This window comes from Crinia signifera, chromosome 19 (genome assembly GCF_055691185.1).
Source record: "Crinia signifera chromosome 19, ASM5569118v1, whole genome shotgun sequence".
Taxonomy (NCBI): domain Eukaryota; kingdom Metazoa; phylum Chordata; class Amphibia; order Anura; family Myobatrachidae; genus Crinia; species Crinia signifera.
In genome coordinates this window covers 139,794,668-139,809,962 of record NC_139226.1, presented here as the reverse complement: position 1 = coordinate 139,809,962, position 15,295 = coordinate 139,794,668, and the positions used below count along the sequence as shown (strand labels likewise).

Below are 15,295 nucleotides of genomic sequence, written 5' to 3'. Positions count from 1 at the left end.
AGGTAGGTCACTGTGGGAGAACTGGCACTATTGTGTACTCTGCCCATCTGCCAAGGACCAGGACTGGCCGGATCTACAGGTAGGTCACTGTGGGAGAACTGGCACTAGTGTGTACTCTGCCCATCTGCCAAGGACCAGGACTGGCAGCACCTACAGGTAGGTCACTGTGGGAGAACTGGCACTATTGTGTACTCTGCCCATCTGCCAAGGACCAGGACTGGCAGCACCTACAGGTAGGTCACTGTGGGAGAACTGGCACTATTGTGTACTCTGCCCATCTGCCAAGGACCAGGACTGGCAGCACCTACAGGTAGGTCACTGTGGGAGAACTGGCACTATTGTGTACTCTGCCCATCTGCCAAGGACCAGGACTGGCAGCACCTACAGGTAGGTCACTGTGGGAGAACTGGCACTAATGGATCCAGTAGATGGCATTATTAGTGTCACCGGTATATGCCATTCTGTCACCCGCAGGGAATTGTTCTGCAGGACACTGGTGTAGAGAGGGGGCGGTGGAGGAGCGGCCAGAAGACGGGATCACCGGTGACCTCTGTCCCTCAGGACACTACTGTGTAGAAGGTGATATAATGGGTGGCACAGATGGCACTGCCGCACACACAGGCAGGTTATACATTACTATATCCTTCTGTTATAGGGGCACGCTCGCCTTGGCCTTGCCCTGCCGGCTCATGGTCTGATGCGACCGGTCTGAGCAGCATTGTGCAGTGCCAGCCTTGTCCTGGAGGACATTACTGCAATCACACTGGGCAGAGGTCTCCCTCAGGGCTGTGTGCCACCGGGTGAGTCTATATACGTGGAGCAGCCTCAGTGCCATGAAATAATGGAAGTGATTCAGGTTGGCTCGCGAAACACATTTGGTTTGCTAATGCTGCGCAGCAGGTGGGGCAGATGTAACTTGTGCAGAGAGGGTTATATTGTTTCTGTGCAGGGTAAATACTGACTGCTTTATTTTTACACTGCAATTTAGATATCAGATTGATCACACCCCACCAAAATCTAACTCTCTGCACCTTTTACATCTGCCCCACCTGCAGTGCAGCATTGGGGGTTATTCTGATCTGCTCAGACCCTGGCGTATTTGCACAGGGGACCGATGTTTGCGGTCTGTGCATATTCGCATATGAGGGGACACTGTGCACTCTCACCGGGCGGGGGGGGGGAATGATGGAAGTGGGCAGGGGGCATTCGCCTAAGGACGTCCACCGCTTCCTGTGCGTACCCACAAAATGGAAACCACGGCCATCCCCATGCGAATGCAGGCGGGCACCTACCTTCTGGGGATGGGCGGCTGCTGTCACAGGATGACGCAAATATCGGTCAGTTCAGTCTTATGTTTGCGAACAGGGGAACAATGATTTGATGAATTGTGACCATCGAATGGTTTTGCCCCCTTGCGCTCCCCTGCGTATAGATGTTTATGCAAAACATCCATTCGCTCGGCGGCGGGAGGTGGGCATTCGCTCGCCTGGTGGGCAGCATTAGTTGGCGCAATAAGCAGCAGATTTACACTGCTTAGCGAGTCAACCAGAATTGGGCCCATGGTTTTGTCCATTACTAAACCAAATGTGCTTTGCGAGCCCACCTGAATCACCCCAATCTGGTTTGCATGTACTGCTCAGCGTTTGTCCATATAATCACTGGAAGCGTTTCCTGTCCTGTGGCGTCATTGTCCTATGTCCCTTCAGGTATTACTGTGCTGGTGGAGCGGAGACACCTACTCCAAGCCATGGTTCCTCCGGGGGTCTTTGCCCACCAGGACACTACTGTCCCTCTGGCGCTGCCAGTCCTGTCCCGTGCCCCCCAGGCAGTTTTATGTTACAGAGTGGTGCTACTGAATGTAACACCTGCCCTGCTGGTAAATACTGCGTGCCAGGGATGAGCCCCCAGCCGTGCCCAAGAGGTAAGACGTACCTCGTGCCTCTTCTATTGTGTCCTATCTCTGGGCAGCCTTGCCTGAGTCTGCAGAGCCACTGGGCCTTATGGCTGCTTAATACTTCTCCTTTTAGGGTTTTACTGCCCTCAGGGAACCGGCGTGGATTGGAGGCCGTGTCACCCCGGGACCTACAGCTCTGATCTGGGGCTGGAGAGTGTGGCCGGGTGCAAAGGGTGTGATGGGGGCAAATACTGCTCATTCTATAACGCTACTGGTGTGACTGGAGACTGCGCAGGGGGTTATTACTGCGCGGCTCGCTCCCAGCGATATGATCCAGAGGAGGATATACCAGGTGACTCCAAATATACATCGCAGATATCAACCTGCTCTTGTCTGGTGGGGATTGTTGGGGAATTAGGCCCGTATTTATGAAAAACTGTAGGAGATGCTTTCTATTACCGTGTTATAACCAATTACAAAGAATGAATTCTGCCCAAAACATGTGGAAACAGGAGTTTGTGTCAGAATGGCCTCTTAGAGACAGAGCAACAGACGATACTGATAACGCAGAGCGCAATCTATGTAGCAGGTGCTGGGACTGATGCATGTGCAAACACACCGCTTACATGGACTGCGCCAATTGCACTCCCCTGCTCACATGTCACTGCCCATGTCACATGCAGCCCTGTCCTCACTAACACATCACTCATCTCCTGATATACTCTGTGCTGCTGGGGACCCTGCTCCTCCCACTATATAACTGTCAGTCTGTGGCTTCCTGCTGCCTCCATTCCCCTCCTCACATCATGTCACTGCCCCTGTCACATGCAGCCCTGTCCTCACTGACACATCACTCATCTCCTGATATACTCTGTGCTGCTGGGGACCCTGCTCCTCCCACTATATAACTCTCAGTCTGTGGCTTCCTGCTGCCCCCATTCCCCTCCTCACATCATGTCACTGCCCCTGTCACATGCAGCCCTGTCCTCACTGACACATCCCCCATCTCCTGATATACTCTGTGCTGCTGGGGATCCTGCTCCTCCCACTATATAACTCTCAGTCTGTGGCTTCCTGCTGCCTCCATTCCCCTCCTCACATCATGTCACTGCCCCTGTCATATGCAGCCCTGTCCTCACTAACACATCACTCATCTCCTGATATACTCTGTGTTGCTGGGGACCCTGCTCCTCCCACTATATAACTCTAAGTCTGTGGCTTCCTGCTGCCCCCATTCCCCTCCTCACATCACATCACTGCCCCTGTCACATGCAGCCCTGTCCTCACTAACACATCACTCATCTCCTGATATACTCTGTGCTGCTGGGGACCCTGCTCCTCCCACTATATAACTCTCAGTCTGTGGCTTCCTGCTGCCTCTATTCCCCTCCTCACATGTCACTGCCCCTGTCACATGCAGCCCTGTCCTCACTGACACATCACTCATCTCCTGATATACTCTGTGCTGCTGGGGACCCTGCTCCTCCCACTATATAACTCTCAGTCTGCGGCTTCCTGCCGCCTCCATTCCCCTCCTCACATCATGTCACTGCCCCTGTCACATGCAGCCCTGTCCTCACTGACACATCCCTCATCTCCTGATATACTCTGTGCTGCTGGGGACCCTGCTCCTACCACTATATAACTCTCAGTCTGTGGTTTCCTGCTGCCCCCATTCCCCTCATCACATCATGTCACTGCCCCTGTCACATGCAGCCCTGTCCTCACTGACACATCCCTCATCTCCTGATATACTCTGTGCTGCTGGGGACTCTGCTCCTCCCACTATATAACTCTCAGTCTGTGGCTTCCTGCTGCCCCCATTCCCCTCCTTACATCATGTCACTGCTCCTGTCACATGCAGCCCTGTCCTCGCTGACACATCACTCATCTCCTGATATACTCTGTGCTGCTGGGGACCCTGCTCCTCCCACTATATAACTCACAGTCTGTGGCTTCCTGCTGCCCCATTCCCCTCCTCACATCATGTCACTGCCCCTGTCACATGCAGCCCTGTCCTCACTGACACATCACTCATCTCCTGATATACTCTGTGCTGCTGGGGACCCTGCTCCTCCCACTATATAACTCTCAGTCTGTGGCTTCCTGCTGCCCCCATTACCCTCCTCACATCATGTCACTGCTCCTGTCACATGCAGCCCTGTCCTCACTGACACATCCCTCATCAGTGGCAAACGCAGGATTTTCAGAAGGGGGTTTCCAGAGGGGCGGAGCTAAGCACGGAGATGGACACTTAGGTGACCCAGTATATGCCGGGTCAATTAAAGTATAATAGATAGACCAAATGTATATAAATAATAATAAAATAAATATATATATACACACTTACAGGGGCAGCAACAGCAGTGTAGACCCCTGTACATAGCAATGTATTGGGGCCCCTACCTTTCCTCCAGCGGTAGGGGTGGGGGAAGCTTTGATGTCCCGTGGGTGGTAGGGGGTATTATATCAACTGCTCAGAATATAGGGCCTGGATCAGTAATTTCCACTAATTACCCCTTTACTGCACAGATGGTGGGAGATGAGGTGGGAGAAGGGGGCATTGGGCTGAATGAAGGGGCCCTGATACATAACTTCCAGGGTGGTAGAGGATGTTTAATACGCAGAGGAGGGGTGTATAGTGGAGTGGGCTTATTATTCATAATTTTCTGGTGGGACGACAGCTTGCTTCACTGCAGATATCTCCAGTTACCAGAAATAGATTTCTTAGATTTTAATGGAATTAAAAACCAGATAATCCCACCTACCAAATGGTATTGGGGACCAGGGGATCAGAGTTCAGGAGCCAGAGCAATCTGCCAACGAGCATATACAACTACATACCAGGTGTGTGGAGCTGGAGCAGTAACCAGCTGCTGGAAGGCTGATATCTCTGGTTCTGGGAGAAGTAGAGACAAGCTACTAGTGTCCATCAAAGGGGGAGAGTCCCAGCTTTTGGAATATACCCTCAGAAAAACTCTAAATCAGACAGAACCTGAAATATCTGACTGGGAACAGCAATTAACAGGCTTGGATGGGGACCACTGCTTTGAAGTCAGATATCTCTGGTTCCCAAGGGCCGATTTTAAAAATTCTTATACCAATGGAAAGAGGGGACCCTCAGCTTTCAGAATATGGTACTTAGGCTCCTGGGGGGGTTTCTGGGTACCCAGAAACCCCCCCTGCGTGCGCTACTGCTCATCTCCGGATACACTCTGTGCTGCTGGGGACCCTGCTCCTCCCACTATATAACTCACAGTCTGTGGCTTCCTGCTGCCTCTATTCCCCTCCTCACATGTCACTGCCCCTGTCACATGCAGCCCTATCTTCACTAACACATCCCTCATCTCCTGATATACTCTGTGTTGCTGGGGACCCTGCTCCTCCCACTATATAACTCTCAGTCTGTGGCTTCCTGCTGCCCCCATTCCCCTCCTCACATCATGTCACTGCCCCTGTCACATGCAACCCTGTCCTCACTGACACATCACTCATCTCCTGATATACTCTGTGCTGCTGGGGACCCTGCTCCTCCCACTATATAACTCTCAGTCTGTGGCTTCCTGCTGCCCCCATTCCCCTCATCACATCATGTCACTGCCCCTGTCACATGCAGCCCTGTCCTCACTGACACATCCCTCATCTCCTGATATACTCTGTGCTGCTGGGGACCCTGCTCCTCCCACTATATAACTCTCAGTCTGTGGCTTCCTGCTGCCCCCATTCCCCTCCTCACATCATGTCACTGCCCCTGTCACATGCAGCCCTGTCCTCACTGACACATCACTCATCTCCTGATATACTCTGTGCTGCTGGGGACCCTGCGCCACCCACTATATAACTCTGAGTCTGTGACATCCTGCTGCCTCCATTCCCCTCCTCACATCATGTCACTGCCCCTGTCACATGCAGCCCTGTCCTCACTGACACATCCCTCATCTCCTGATATACTCTGTGCTGCTGGGGACCGTGCTCCTCCCACTATATAACTCTCAGTCTGTGGCTTCCTGCTGCCTCCATTCCCCTCCTCACATCATGTCACTGCCCATGTCACATGCAGCCCTGTCCTCACTAACACATCACTCATCTCCTGATATACTCTGTGCTGCTGGGGACCCTGCTCCTCCCACTATATAACTCTCAGTCTGTGGCTTCCTGCTGCCCCCATTCCCCTCCTCACATCATGTCACTGCTCCTGTCACATGCAGCCCTGTCCTCACTAACACATCACTCATCTCCTGATATACTCTGTGCTGCTGGGGACCCTGCTCCTCCCACTATATAACTCTCAGTCTGTGGCTTCCTGCTGCCTCTATTCCCCTCCTCACATGTCACTGCCCCTGTCACATGCAGCCCTGTCCTCACTGACACATCACTCATCTCCTGATATACTCTGTGCTGCTGGGGACCCTGCTCCTCCCACTATATAACTCTCAGTCTGCGGCTTCCTGCCGCCTCCATTCCCCTCCTCACATCATGTCACTGCCCCTGTCACATGCAGCCCTGTCCTCACTGACACATCCCTCATCTCCTGATATACTCTGTGCTGCTGGGGACCCTGCTCCTACCACTATATAACTCTCAGTCTGTGGTTTCCTGCTGCCCCCATTCCCCTCATCACATCATGTCACTGCCCCTGTCACATGCAGCCCTGTCCTCACTGACACATCCCTCATCTCCTGATATACTCTGTGCTGCTGGGGACTCTGCTCCTCCCACTATATAACTCTCAGTCTGTGGCTTCCTGCTGCCCCCATTCCCCTCCTTACATCATGTCACTGCTCCTGTCACATGCAGCCCTGTCCTCGCTGACACATCACTCATCTCCTGATATACTCTGTGCTGCTGGGGACCCTGCTCCTCCCACTATATAACTCACAGTCTGTGGCTTCCTGCTGCCCCATTCCCCTCCTCACATCATGTCACTGCCCCTGTCACATGCAGCCCTGTCCTCACTGACACATCACTCATCTCCTGATATACTCTGTGCTGCTGGGGACCCTGCTCCTCCCACTATATAACTCTCAGTCTGTGGCTTCCTGCTGCCCCCATTACCCTCCTCACATCATGTCACTGCTCCTGTCACATGCAGCCCTGTCCTCACTGACACATCCCTCATCTCCGGATACACTCTGTGCTGCTGGGGACCCTGCTCCTCCCACTATATAACTCACAGTCTGTGGCTTCCTGCTGCCTCTATTCCCCTCCTCACATGTCACTGCCCCTGTCACATGCAGCCCTATCTTCACTAACACATCCCTCATCTCCTGATATACTCTGTGTTGCTGGGGACCCTGCTCCTCCCACTATATAACTCTCAGTCTGTGGCTTCCTGCTGCCCCCATTCCCCTCCTCACATCATGTCACTGCCCCTGTCACATGCAACCCTGTCCTCACTGACACATCACTCATCTCCTGATATACTCTGTGCTGCTGGGGACCCTGCTCCTCCCACTATATAACTCTCAGTCTGTGGCTTCCTGCTGCCCCCATTCCCCTCCTCACATCATGTCACTGCCCCTGTCACATGCAGCCCTGTCCTCACTGACACATCACTCATCTCCTGATATACTCTGTGCTGCTGGGGACCCTGCGCCACCCACTATATAACTCTGAGTCTGTGACATCCTGCTGCCTCCATTCCCCTCCTCACATCATGTCACTGCCCCTGTCACATGCAGCCCTGTCCTCACTGACACATCACTCATCTCCTGATATACTCTGTGCTGCTGGGGACCCTGCTCCTCCCTCTATATAACTCTCAGTCTGTGGCTTCCTGCTGCCCCCATTCCCCTCATCACATCATGTCACTGCCCCTGTCACATGCAGCCCTGTCCTCACTGACACATCCCTCATCTCCTGATATACTCTGTGCTGCTGGGGACTCTGCTCCTCCCACTATATAACTCTCAGTCTGTGGCTTCCTGCTGCCCCCATTCCCCTCCTTACATCATGTCACTGCTCCTGTCACATGCAGCCCTGTCCTCGCTGACACATCCCTCATCTCCTGATATACTCTGTGCTGCTGGGGACCGTACTCTCCCACTATATAACTCTTAGTCTGTGGCTTCCTGCTGCCTCCATTCCCCTCCTCACATCATGTCACTGCCCCTGTCATATGCAGCCCTGTCCTCACTGACACATCACTCATCTCCTGATATACTCTGTGCTGCTGGGGACCCTGCTCCTCCCACTATATAACTCACAGTCTGTGGCTTCCTGCTGCCCCATTCCCCTCCTCACATCATGTCACTGCCCCTGTCACATGCAGCCCTGTCCTCACTGACACATCACTCATCTCCTGATATACTCTGTGCTGCTGGGGACCCTGCTTCTCCCCCTATATAACTCTCAGTCTGTGGCTTCCTGCTGCCTCCATTCCCCTCCTCACATCATGTCACTGCCCCTGTCACATGCAGCCCTGTCCTCACTGACACATCACTCATCTCCTGATATACTCTGTGCTGCTGGGGACCCTGCTCCTCCCACTATATAACTCTCAGTCTGTGGCTTCCTGTGCCCCATGTAACTAGATAATCTCCTGTATATGTCAGTATGGGCCCACAGTAATAATGTCTATTATGGTTAATCTTTCTCGCCCGGGGGACCAGAATAATGTTTTTCCTTTATGTGTGTCAGGATCTGCTGGGCCGTGTCCCGCTGGGTACTTCTGTCCCCGAGGCAGCCTTGGTCCCACTCCTTGCCCGCCTGGCACCTTCAGCTGGAGGACAAAATTGCGCTCAGAGGTAAGGTCACTGTCAGTACTGGGGGACATTCACTAGAGATCAGTGCAGGATGGAGTCACTACTGAATTTCCTGGAGATCTGTATTCTCACCATTTACCAGTACATAATATCATACCCGTGGTACTATTAGGGCCTTGTGCCCTCTCCGGGTACCATCCCCAACACGTACAGTCACCCCAGTGTGCCTTGGCACCATCGCTATGTCCTGGCAAGTGGCTGAACAATGGCGCAGCAGACACCAGCCACCGGCTCTTTGTGTAGGCCATGCGTATTATTCCACAGGCAGAGAACAGACGCCTGATACACATTGTACCTCATTCATACACCTAGAAGATCTCTGCAGTCAGGGTGGCTGTGGGCGGCCTGTTCCCCACCTGTTGTAAGACTACAAGTCCCAGCATACTTTGGGTTTAGAGCAAGCCTGCATCAGTCAGAGAAATATGGAAGCGTGCGTTAGGAAACCCGGTCAGGGAAGGATCTCACGGATTGGGTGCAGAACGCTTGTAGGCCGATAACCAATGTATTGTCCTATATAACAGTCTGAGTGTTCCCCGTGTACTGCCGGACACTACTGCGACTCCCCTGGGCTAGTGATGCCGGCCGGCCAATGTTCGGAAGGTTACTACTGTGCCACCTCTTCTCCGTCTCCTCGTCTGCCATCTGTTGGCGTTATGGGAGGTCCATGCCCGTCAGGTAATGCTTCAGAGCACTCACTGTGGGGACATGGACGTAATGCGGTGCCTGTGCTCCTCATTCACGTGTATGGGGAACTCATTGTATTGCAGGACATTTCTGCCCCGCTGGCTCCGCGGCTCCTCAGCCCTGTCCTCCTGGAACGTATAACCCTGCAGAACGACAAGGGGTTTGCCAGACGTGTACAGAAGGGTAAGAGTTACCCCACTGCCCACTGCCCACAGCAGGCTTTGCCACCTGTATATGATTTGTGTCTGTCTATGCAATAACATCCATTGTTGGCCTCTCTTGGACTTTAGGTTCTTTTGCCCCGGCAACAGCACCTCTCTGGAGGGTAATGAGTGTCCTCCTGGCTTCTACTGTCCTGCAGGGACCATCTCTCCTGAGCAGTTTCCATGTCCTAGAGGCACATACAACCCACAGAGAGGAAGTCAACGCGCTGGGGACTGTGTGCCATGTGACCCAGGTGATGTCATTACACAGAGTGGGTCGCAGAATGTGGGGACGCTTCTCATATAGGGTATAGGCATGCAGATCACAATGGTTGGTTGCTACGGGCAACATCCCCACTTTTCACTTGAAGAAGCTTTAGTAATTTCCCCTCCGAGTTCTCCTTTGTCCTGACATGCATCTGTCTTGTATTGCAGGCCATTACTGTGACACCCCTGGGCAGCCCCAGGTAACAGGGCTCTGCTTGGAGGGGTATTACTGCACACATTCTGTGCAAAGAAAAACCCCAAGCCAAGGGATTCTGGGAGATGTGTGCCCTCCTGGCCATTACTGCCCGCAGGGCACCACCTACCCTCACCCTTGCCCTGCTGGGTCTTACAGTAACAGCTCCGGGAACGTGGGGTCTGACGCCTGCATGGAGTGTGAGCCAGGTAATGATAATAGTAATGGTATAATGTCATTGTACTGTGACTGTCTGCCGCAGCTGTATTACTGGTGTGATCAGGTTTGCCCCATTTCCAGGACAGTTCTGCGACAGACCAGGACTGGCCTCTCCCAATGGTCCCTGTGATGCCGGATACTTCTGTGCTGGAGGGTCCCAGTCTTCCCGTCCTCCTGAGGTAATGTCTCCTATGTACAGTCCTTATGTCCTCCTGAGGTAATGTCTCCTACGTACAGTCCTTATGTCCTCCTGAGGTAATGTCTCCTACGTACAGTCCTTATGTCCTCCTGAGGTAATGTCTTCTACGTACAGTCCTTATGTCCTCCTGAGGTAATGTCTCCTACGTACAGCCCTTATGTCCTCCTGAGGTAATGTCTCCTACGTACAGCCCTTATGTCCTCCTGAGGTAATGTCTCCTACGTACAGTCCTTATGTCCTCCTGAGGTAATGTCTCCTACTTACAGTCCTTATGTCCTCCTGAGGTAATGTCTCCTACGTACAGTCCTTATGTCCTCCTGAGGTAATGTCTCCTACGTACAGTCCTTATGTCCTCCTGAGGTAATGTCTCCTACGTACAGCCCTTATGTCCTCCTGAGGTAATGTCTCCTACGTACAGCCCTTATGTCCTCCTGAGGTAATGTCTCCTACGTACAGTCCTTATGTCCTCCTGAGGTAATGTCTCCTACGTACAGTCCTTATGTCCTCCTGAGGTACTGTCTCCTACGTACAGCCCTTATGTCCTCCTGAGGTAATGTCTCCTACGTACAGCCCTTATGTCCTCCTGAGGTAATGTCTCCTACGTACAGTCCTTATGTCCTCCTGAGGTAATGTCTCCTACGTACAGTCCTTATGTCCTCCTGAGGTAGTGTCTCCTACATACAGTCCTTATGTCCTCCTGAGGTAGTGTCTCCTACGTACAGCCCTTATGTCCTCCTGAGGTAATGTCTCCTACGTACAGCCCTTATGTCCTCCTGAGGTAATGTCTCCTACGTACAGCCTTTATGTCCTCCTGAGGTAATGTCTCCTACGTACAGCCCTTATGTCCTCCTGAGATAATGTCTCCTACGTACAGCCCTTATGTCCTCCTGAGGTAGTGTCTCCTACGTACAGTCCTTATGTCCTCCTGAGGTAGTGTCTCCTACGTACAGTCCTTATGGTCTCCTGAGGTAGTGTCTCCTACGTGTAGTCCTTATGTCCTCCTGAGATAATGTCTCCTACGTACAGTCCTTATAGTCTCCGTCTTTGCCTGGCACATATACAATATAATTTTACAGGTAACTCATGGCGGTGGCCCCTGCCCTGCAGGGCATTTCTGTCCAGACGGGAGCCGCACTGCCCATCCGTGTCCAGCAGGGACCTTCTCACAGTCCTGGGGACAAACCCGCTGTTCTCAATGTCCGGAGGGATATTACTGTCCTGCACGATCTTCTAACGCGACCATCTGCCCTCAAGGTACAAATATTTGTGGGTAAACGATTTAGGTTTGGTCAAATGTTCCCAAACGCGGTCCTCCGGCACTCCAAAAGTCCAGGTTTTAAGTATATCTATGGTTTAACACACATGGTCAAATTGACTTAGGCGCTAATTAAGTCACCTGAGGCCAAGCATGGATAGTCTTAAAACTGGACTGTTGGGTAGTTTGAAGACTATGTTTGGGAACCTCTGGGTTAAGTGGCCGGGGAGGGCCGGGCATCAGGGAGCCCTCGGCCAGCTTGATATTTGCTGACACTCCTGTATCATCCTCCTGGTGAATCCTCTTCTGTGATATTTACCATCCAGGTCATTACTGTCCTAAGGGGACGGAATTGGGAGACCAGCACCCGTGCCCACCAGGCACATTCAGCGGCAGGCGAGGAGCCATTGGCATGGACGCCTGCTCTCCTTGCCTACCAGGAATGTTCTGCTCCAAGCCTGGATTGGAGGAACCTGAAGGTCTCTGTGCCCCAGGCTGGTATTGCCCAGCGGGATCCGTATCGGACAGACCGGTCTCCTTCCTGGAGGGTCCAGGTAACGGGATGTTTGTCTAGTCCTAGGGGAATCTTTTCCTGGTTTCTTGAAGGTTATACACAATTCTCTAATAAATACAATATAAAAGCAAACAAAGCTGCCACAAGGGTTCCCCACAGTCCACAAATCACGCACCAGGTTCTAAGGCTATTCATGACTGGGCAAAGGAATCTGTTCTTTTCTATTTACCCATCTGTGCTAAAGCTCAGTTATCACTGAAACCTGGACTGTTCTGTCCCTCATAAATCAGAGGTGATTGGCTGCAATCCCTCGTCCAGGGCCGGCTCTACCATTAGCAGCTTTAGGCAGCTGCCTAGGGGGCCAGGATCTGGGGTGGCGCCACCACTTTGCTTACAAAAATATAAGGTTTTCTATGAGGATCCTTGTTGTATTTAATGCGGGTGGTGGGTGTGAAACGGCTAAGTTCTCACCTCCATGCTTTCCTGCCCTACTCCTTGTACTCCATTGTGGGTGGCAAAGAGGACCTTCGGGGAAAGCAGGGGACTTGCCCACATTCCCCAGGGGCTGGGAGGACTTTCCATACACCACCAGGTCGCAGGTTGCTCACTTAGTATTTAGTACACTCCACACCAAAAAAGTGCATTTATCATTAGAGAGCGATGCCGGCGCGGTGACATCGCATTGCGGTATCGCGCAATAACTCCGGTATTTACCAATGTTTAGGGTGCAAGGACAGGGCTCCGAAAAGGAGCCCGTCCCTTCCAAGCCCTGACACGGAAGCCGGGGGGTCAGCGCATGCGCGGTTATGCGCTGGCGACCCCGCTGACCGCACTGCCGCTCTAGCAGTGCGATGTGTAGCCATAGGCTACAATGGGCTATCGCCATATCAGAATGGTGATAGCCCAGGGGTGCGAAGCCGGGCTGCCCGATGTTGATACATCCCTATGGGGGATGCGGCCGGCGGCGGTGCAGGGGGGATCGCAGCACGGATCAGAGATTCCTGCTGCGGTCCCCCTTTGGTACATTAGGGGGTTACTAAATATTACTTGATAAATGCGGCCCCTAGTCTGCTAACCTTGTGATTGCCTCTGTGCTTCTGTATGTGTATGAGAGAAAGAGGTGTAGTTTCACCCGCTGTCAACAAATGGCAGTGTTTCGGAGACACACCAAACTGATGGGTGATACCAGACCATATCTCTGTAGACTGTTATGGGCCCCACACACTGGGCGACATTCAGTCATTTTCTGAGCGATTTTACTAAATACAGTAACTCAGAAAATGACTGAAAATGTATGTAAATCGGTGTGTGTGTGTGTATGTGTGTGGCCCACAAAGCTATTTAAATGCATGAGATCCACCTTTCTGTGAAAGATTTGACATCATCCATTATGAATCTCTAGCACAAATCTCTCCGTGTGTAGGGCCCTTACCCGTGTAGTAGTATACATTTCTATGTCTTCTTATTGCAGGGCATACAGGATTGTCTCCTAGGATGTGTCCAGCGGGAACGTTTTGCCCCCAGGGCTCATCTTCCCCCATTCCCTGCACTCCAGGTATGGTTACAGTTATATGTATGGTTATACAGTCTCTATATGAGGCCTGGCTACAGTCTCCTAACCCATTGTGCATAGTCTGTACTTGGCCCACCTACCTGTACTACCGTATCACTGAGCCCCACCTACCTGCACTACATTATCACTGAGCCCCACCTACCTGCACCCTGGTGTCACTGAGCCCCACCTACCTGCACCCTGGTGTCACTGAGCCCCACCTACCTGCACTCTGGTATCACTGAGCCCCACCTACCTGCACTACAGTACCACTAAGCCCCACCTACCTGCACTCTGGTATCACTGAGCCGCACCTACCTGCACTCTAGTATCACTGAGCCAGCACTATGGTATCACTGAACCCCACCTATCTGCACGACGGTATCACTGAGCCCCACCTACCTGCACTACGGTATCACTGAGCCCCACCTACCTGCACTACAGTATCACTGAGCCCCACCTACCTGCACTACATTATCACTGATCCCCATCTACCTGCACTTTGGAATCACTGAGCCCCATCTACCTGCACTCTGGTATCAATGAGCCCCACCTACCAGCACTGTGGTATCAATAAGCCCCATCTACCTGCACTGTGGTATCAATGAGCCCCACCTAACTGCTCTCCAGTGTCAGTGTGCCCCACCTACCAGCACTCTGGTATCACTGAGCCCTACCTACCTGCGCTCTGGTATCACTGAGCCCCACTTACCTGCACTATTGTATCCCTAAACCCCATGAGGACTGTAACGCTGTGTAAATGTTATACTAGCTCCCGTATATATAGACCAGGAGGACTGTAACGCTGTGTACACGTTATACTAGCTCCCGTACATAGACCAGGAGGACTGTAACGCTGTGTACCAATTATACTGGCTCCCGTATATATAGACCAGGAGGACTGTAACGCTGTGTACACGTTATACTGGCTCCCGTATGTATAGACCAGGAGGACTGTAATGCTGTGTACACGTTATATTGGCCCCTGTATATAGACCAGGAGGACTGTAACGCTGTGTACAAGTTATACTGGCTCCCGTATATATAAACCAGGAGGACTGTAACGCTGTGTACACGTAATACTGGCTCCCGTATATATAGACCAGGAGGACTGTAACGCTGTGTACACGTTATACTGGCTCCCGTATATATAGACCAGGAGGACTGTAATGCTGTGTACACGTTATACTGGCTCCCGTATATATAGACCAGGAGGACTGTAACGCTGTGTACACGTAATACTGGCTCCCGTATATATAGACCAGGAGGACTGTAACGCTGTGTACACGTTATACTGGCTCCCGTATATATAGACCAGGAGGACTGTAATGCTGTGTACACATAATACTGGCTCCCGTATATATAGACCAGGAGGACTGTAACGCTGTGTACACGTTATACTGGCTCCCGTATATATATAGACCAGGAGGACTGTAACGCTGTGTACACGTTATACTGGCTCCCGTATATATAGACCAGGAGGACTGTAACGCTGTGTACACGTTATACTGGCTCCCGTATATATAGACCAGGAGGACTGTAATGCTGTGT

The 15,295-nt window shown here is 52.1% G+C and overlaps 1 protein-coding gene across 1 annotated transcript in view; it reads left to right on the top strand.

Annotated features, from left to right (window-relative positions):
• The window catches only part of LOC146041651 (uncharacterized), a 149,827-nt gene that overhangs the window by 66,673 nt on the left and 67,859 nt on the right, over window positions 1-15,295 (top strand). The window contains exons 36-48 of the mRNA XM_083161582.1: window positions 475-579; window positions 656-800; window positions 1,707-1,921; window positions 2,028-2,246; window positions 8,534-8,640; window positions 9,180-9,333; window positions 9,426-9,525; window positions 9,633-9,799; window positions 9,981-10,214; window positions 10,306-10,403; window positions 11,500-11,677; window positions 12,005-12,232; window positions 13,664-13,747. Of these exons, the coding sequence (XP_083017708.1) occupies window positions 475-579; window positions 656-800; window positions 1,707-1,921; window positions 2,028-2,246; window positions 8,534-8,640; window positions 9,180-9,333; window positions 9,426-9,525; window positions 9,633-9,799; window positions 9,981-10,214; window positions 10,306-10,403; window positions 11,500-11,677; window positions 12,005-12,232; window positions 13,664-13,747 (2,034 nt within the window). The remainder of the gene's footprint in view (window positions 1-474; window positions 580-655; window positions 801-1,706; window positions 1,922-2,027; window positions 2,247-8,533; window positions 8,641-9,179; window positions 9,334-9,425; window positions 9,526-9,632; window positions 9,800-9,980; window positions 10,215-10,305; window positions 10,404-11,499; window positions 11,678-12,004; window positions 12,233-13,663; window positions 13,748-15,295) is intronic.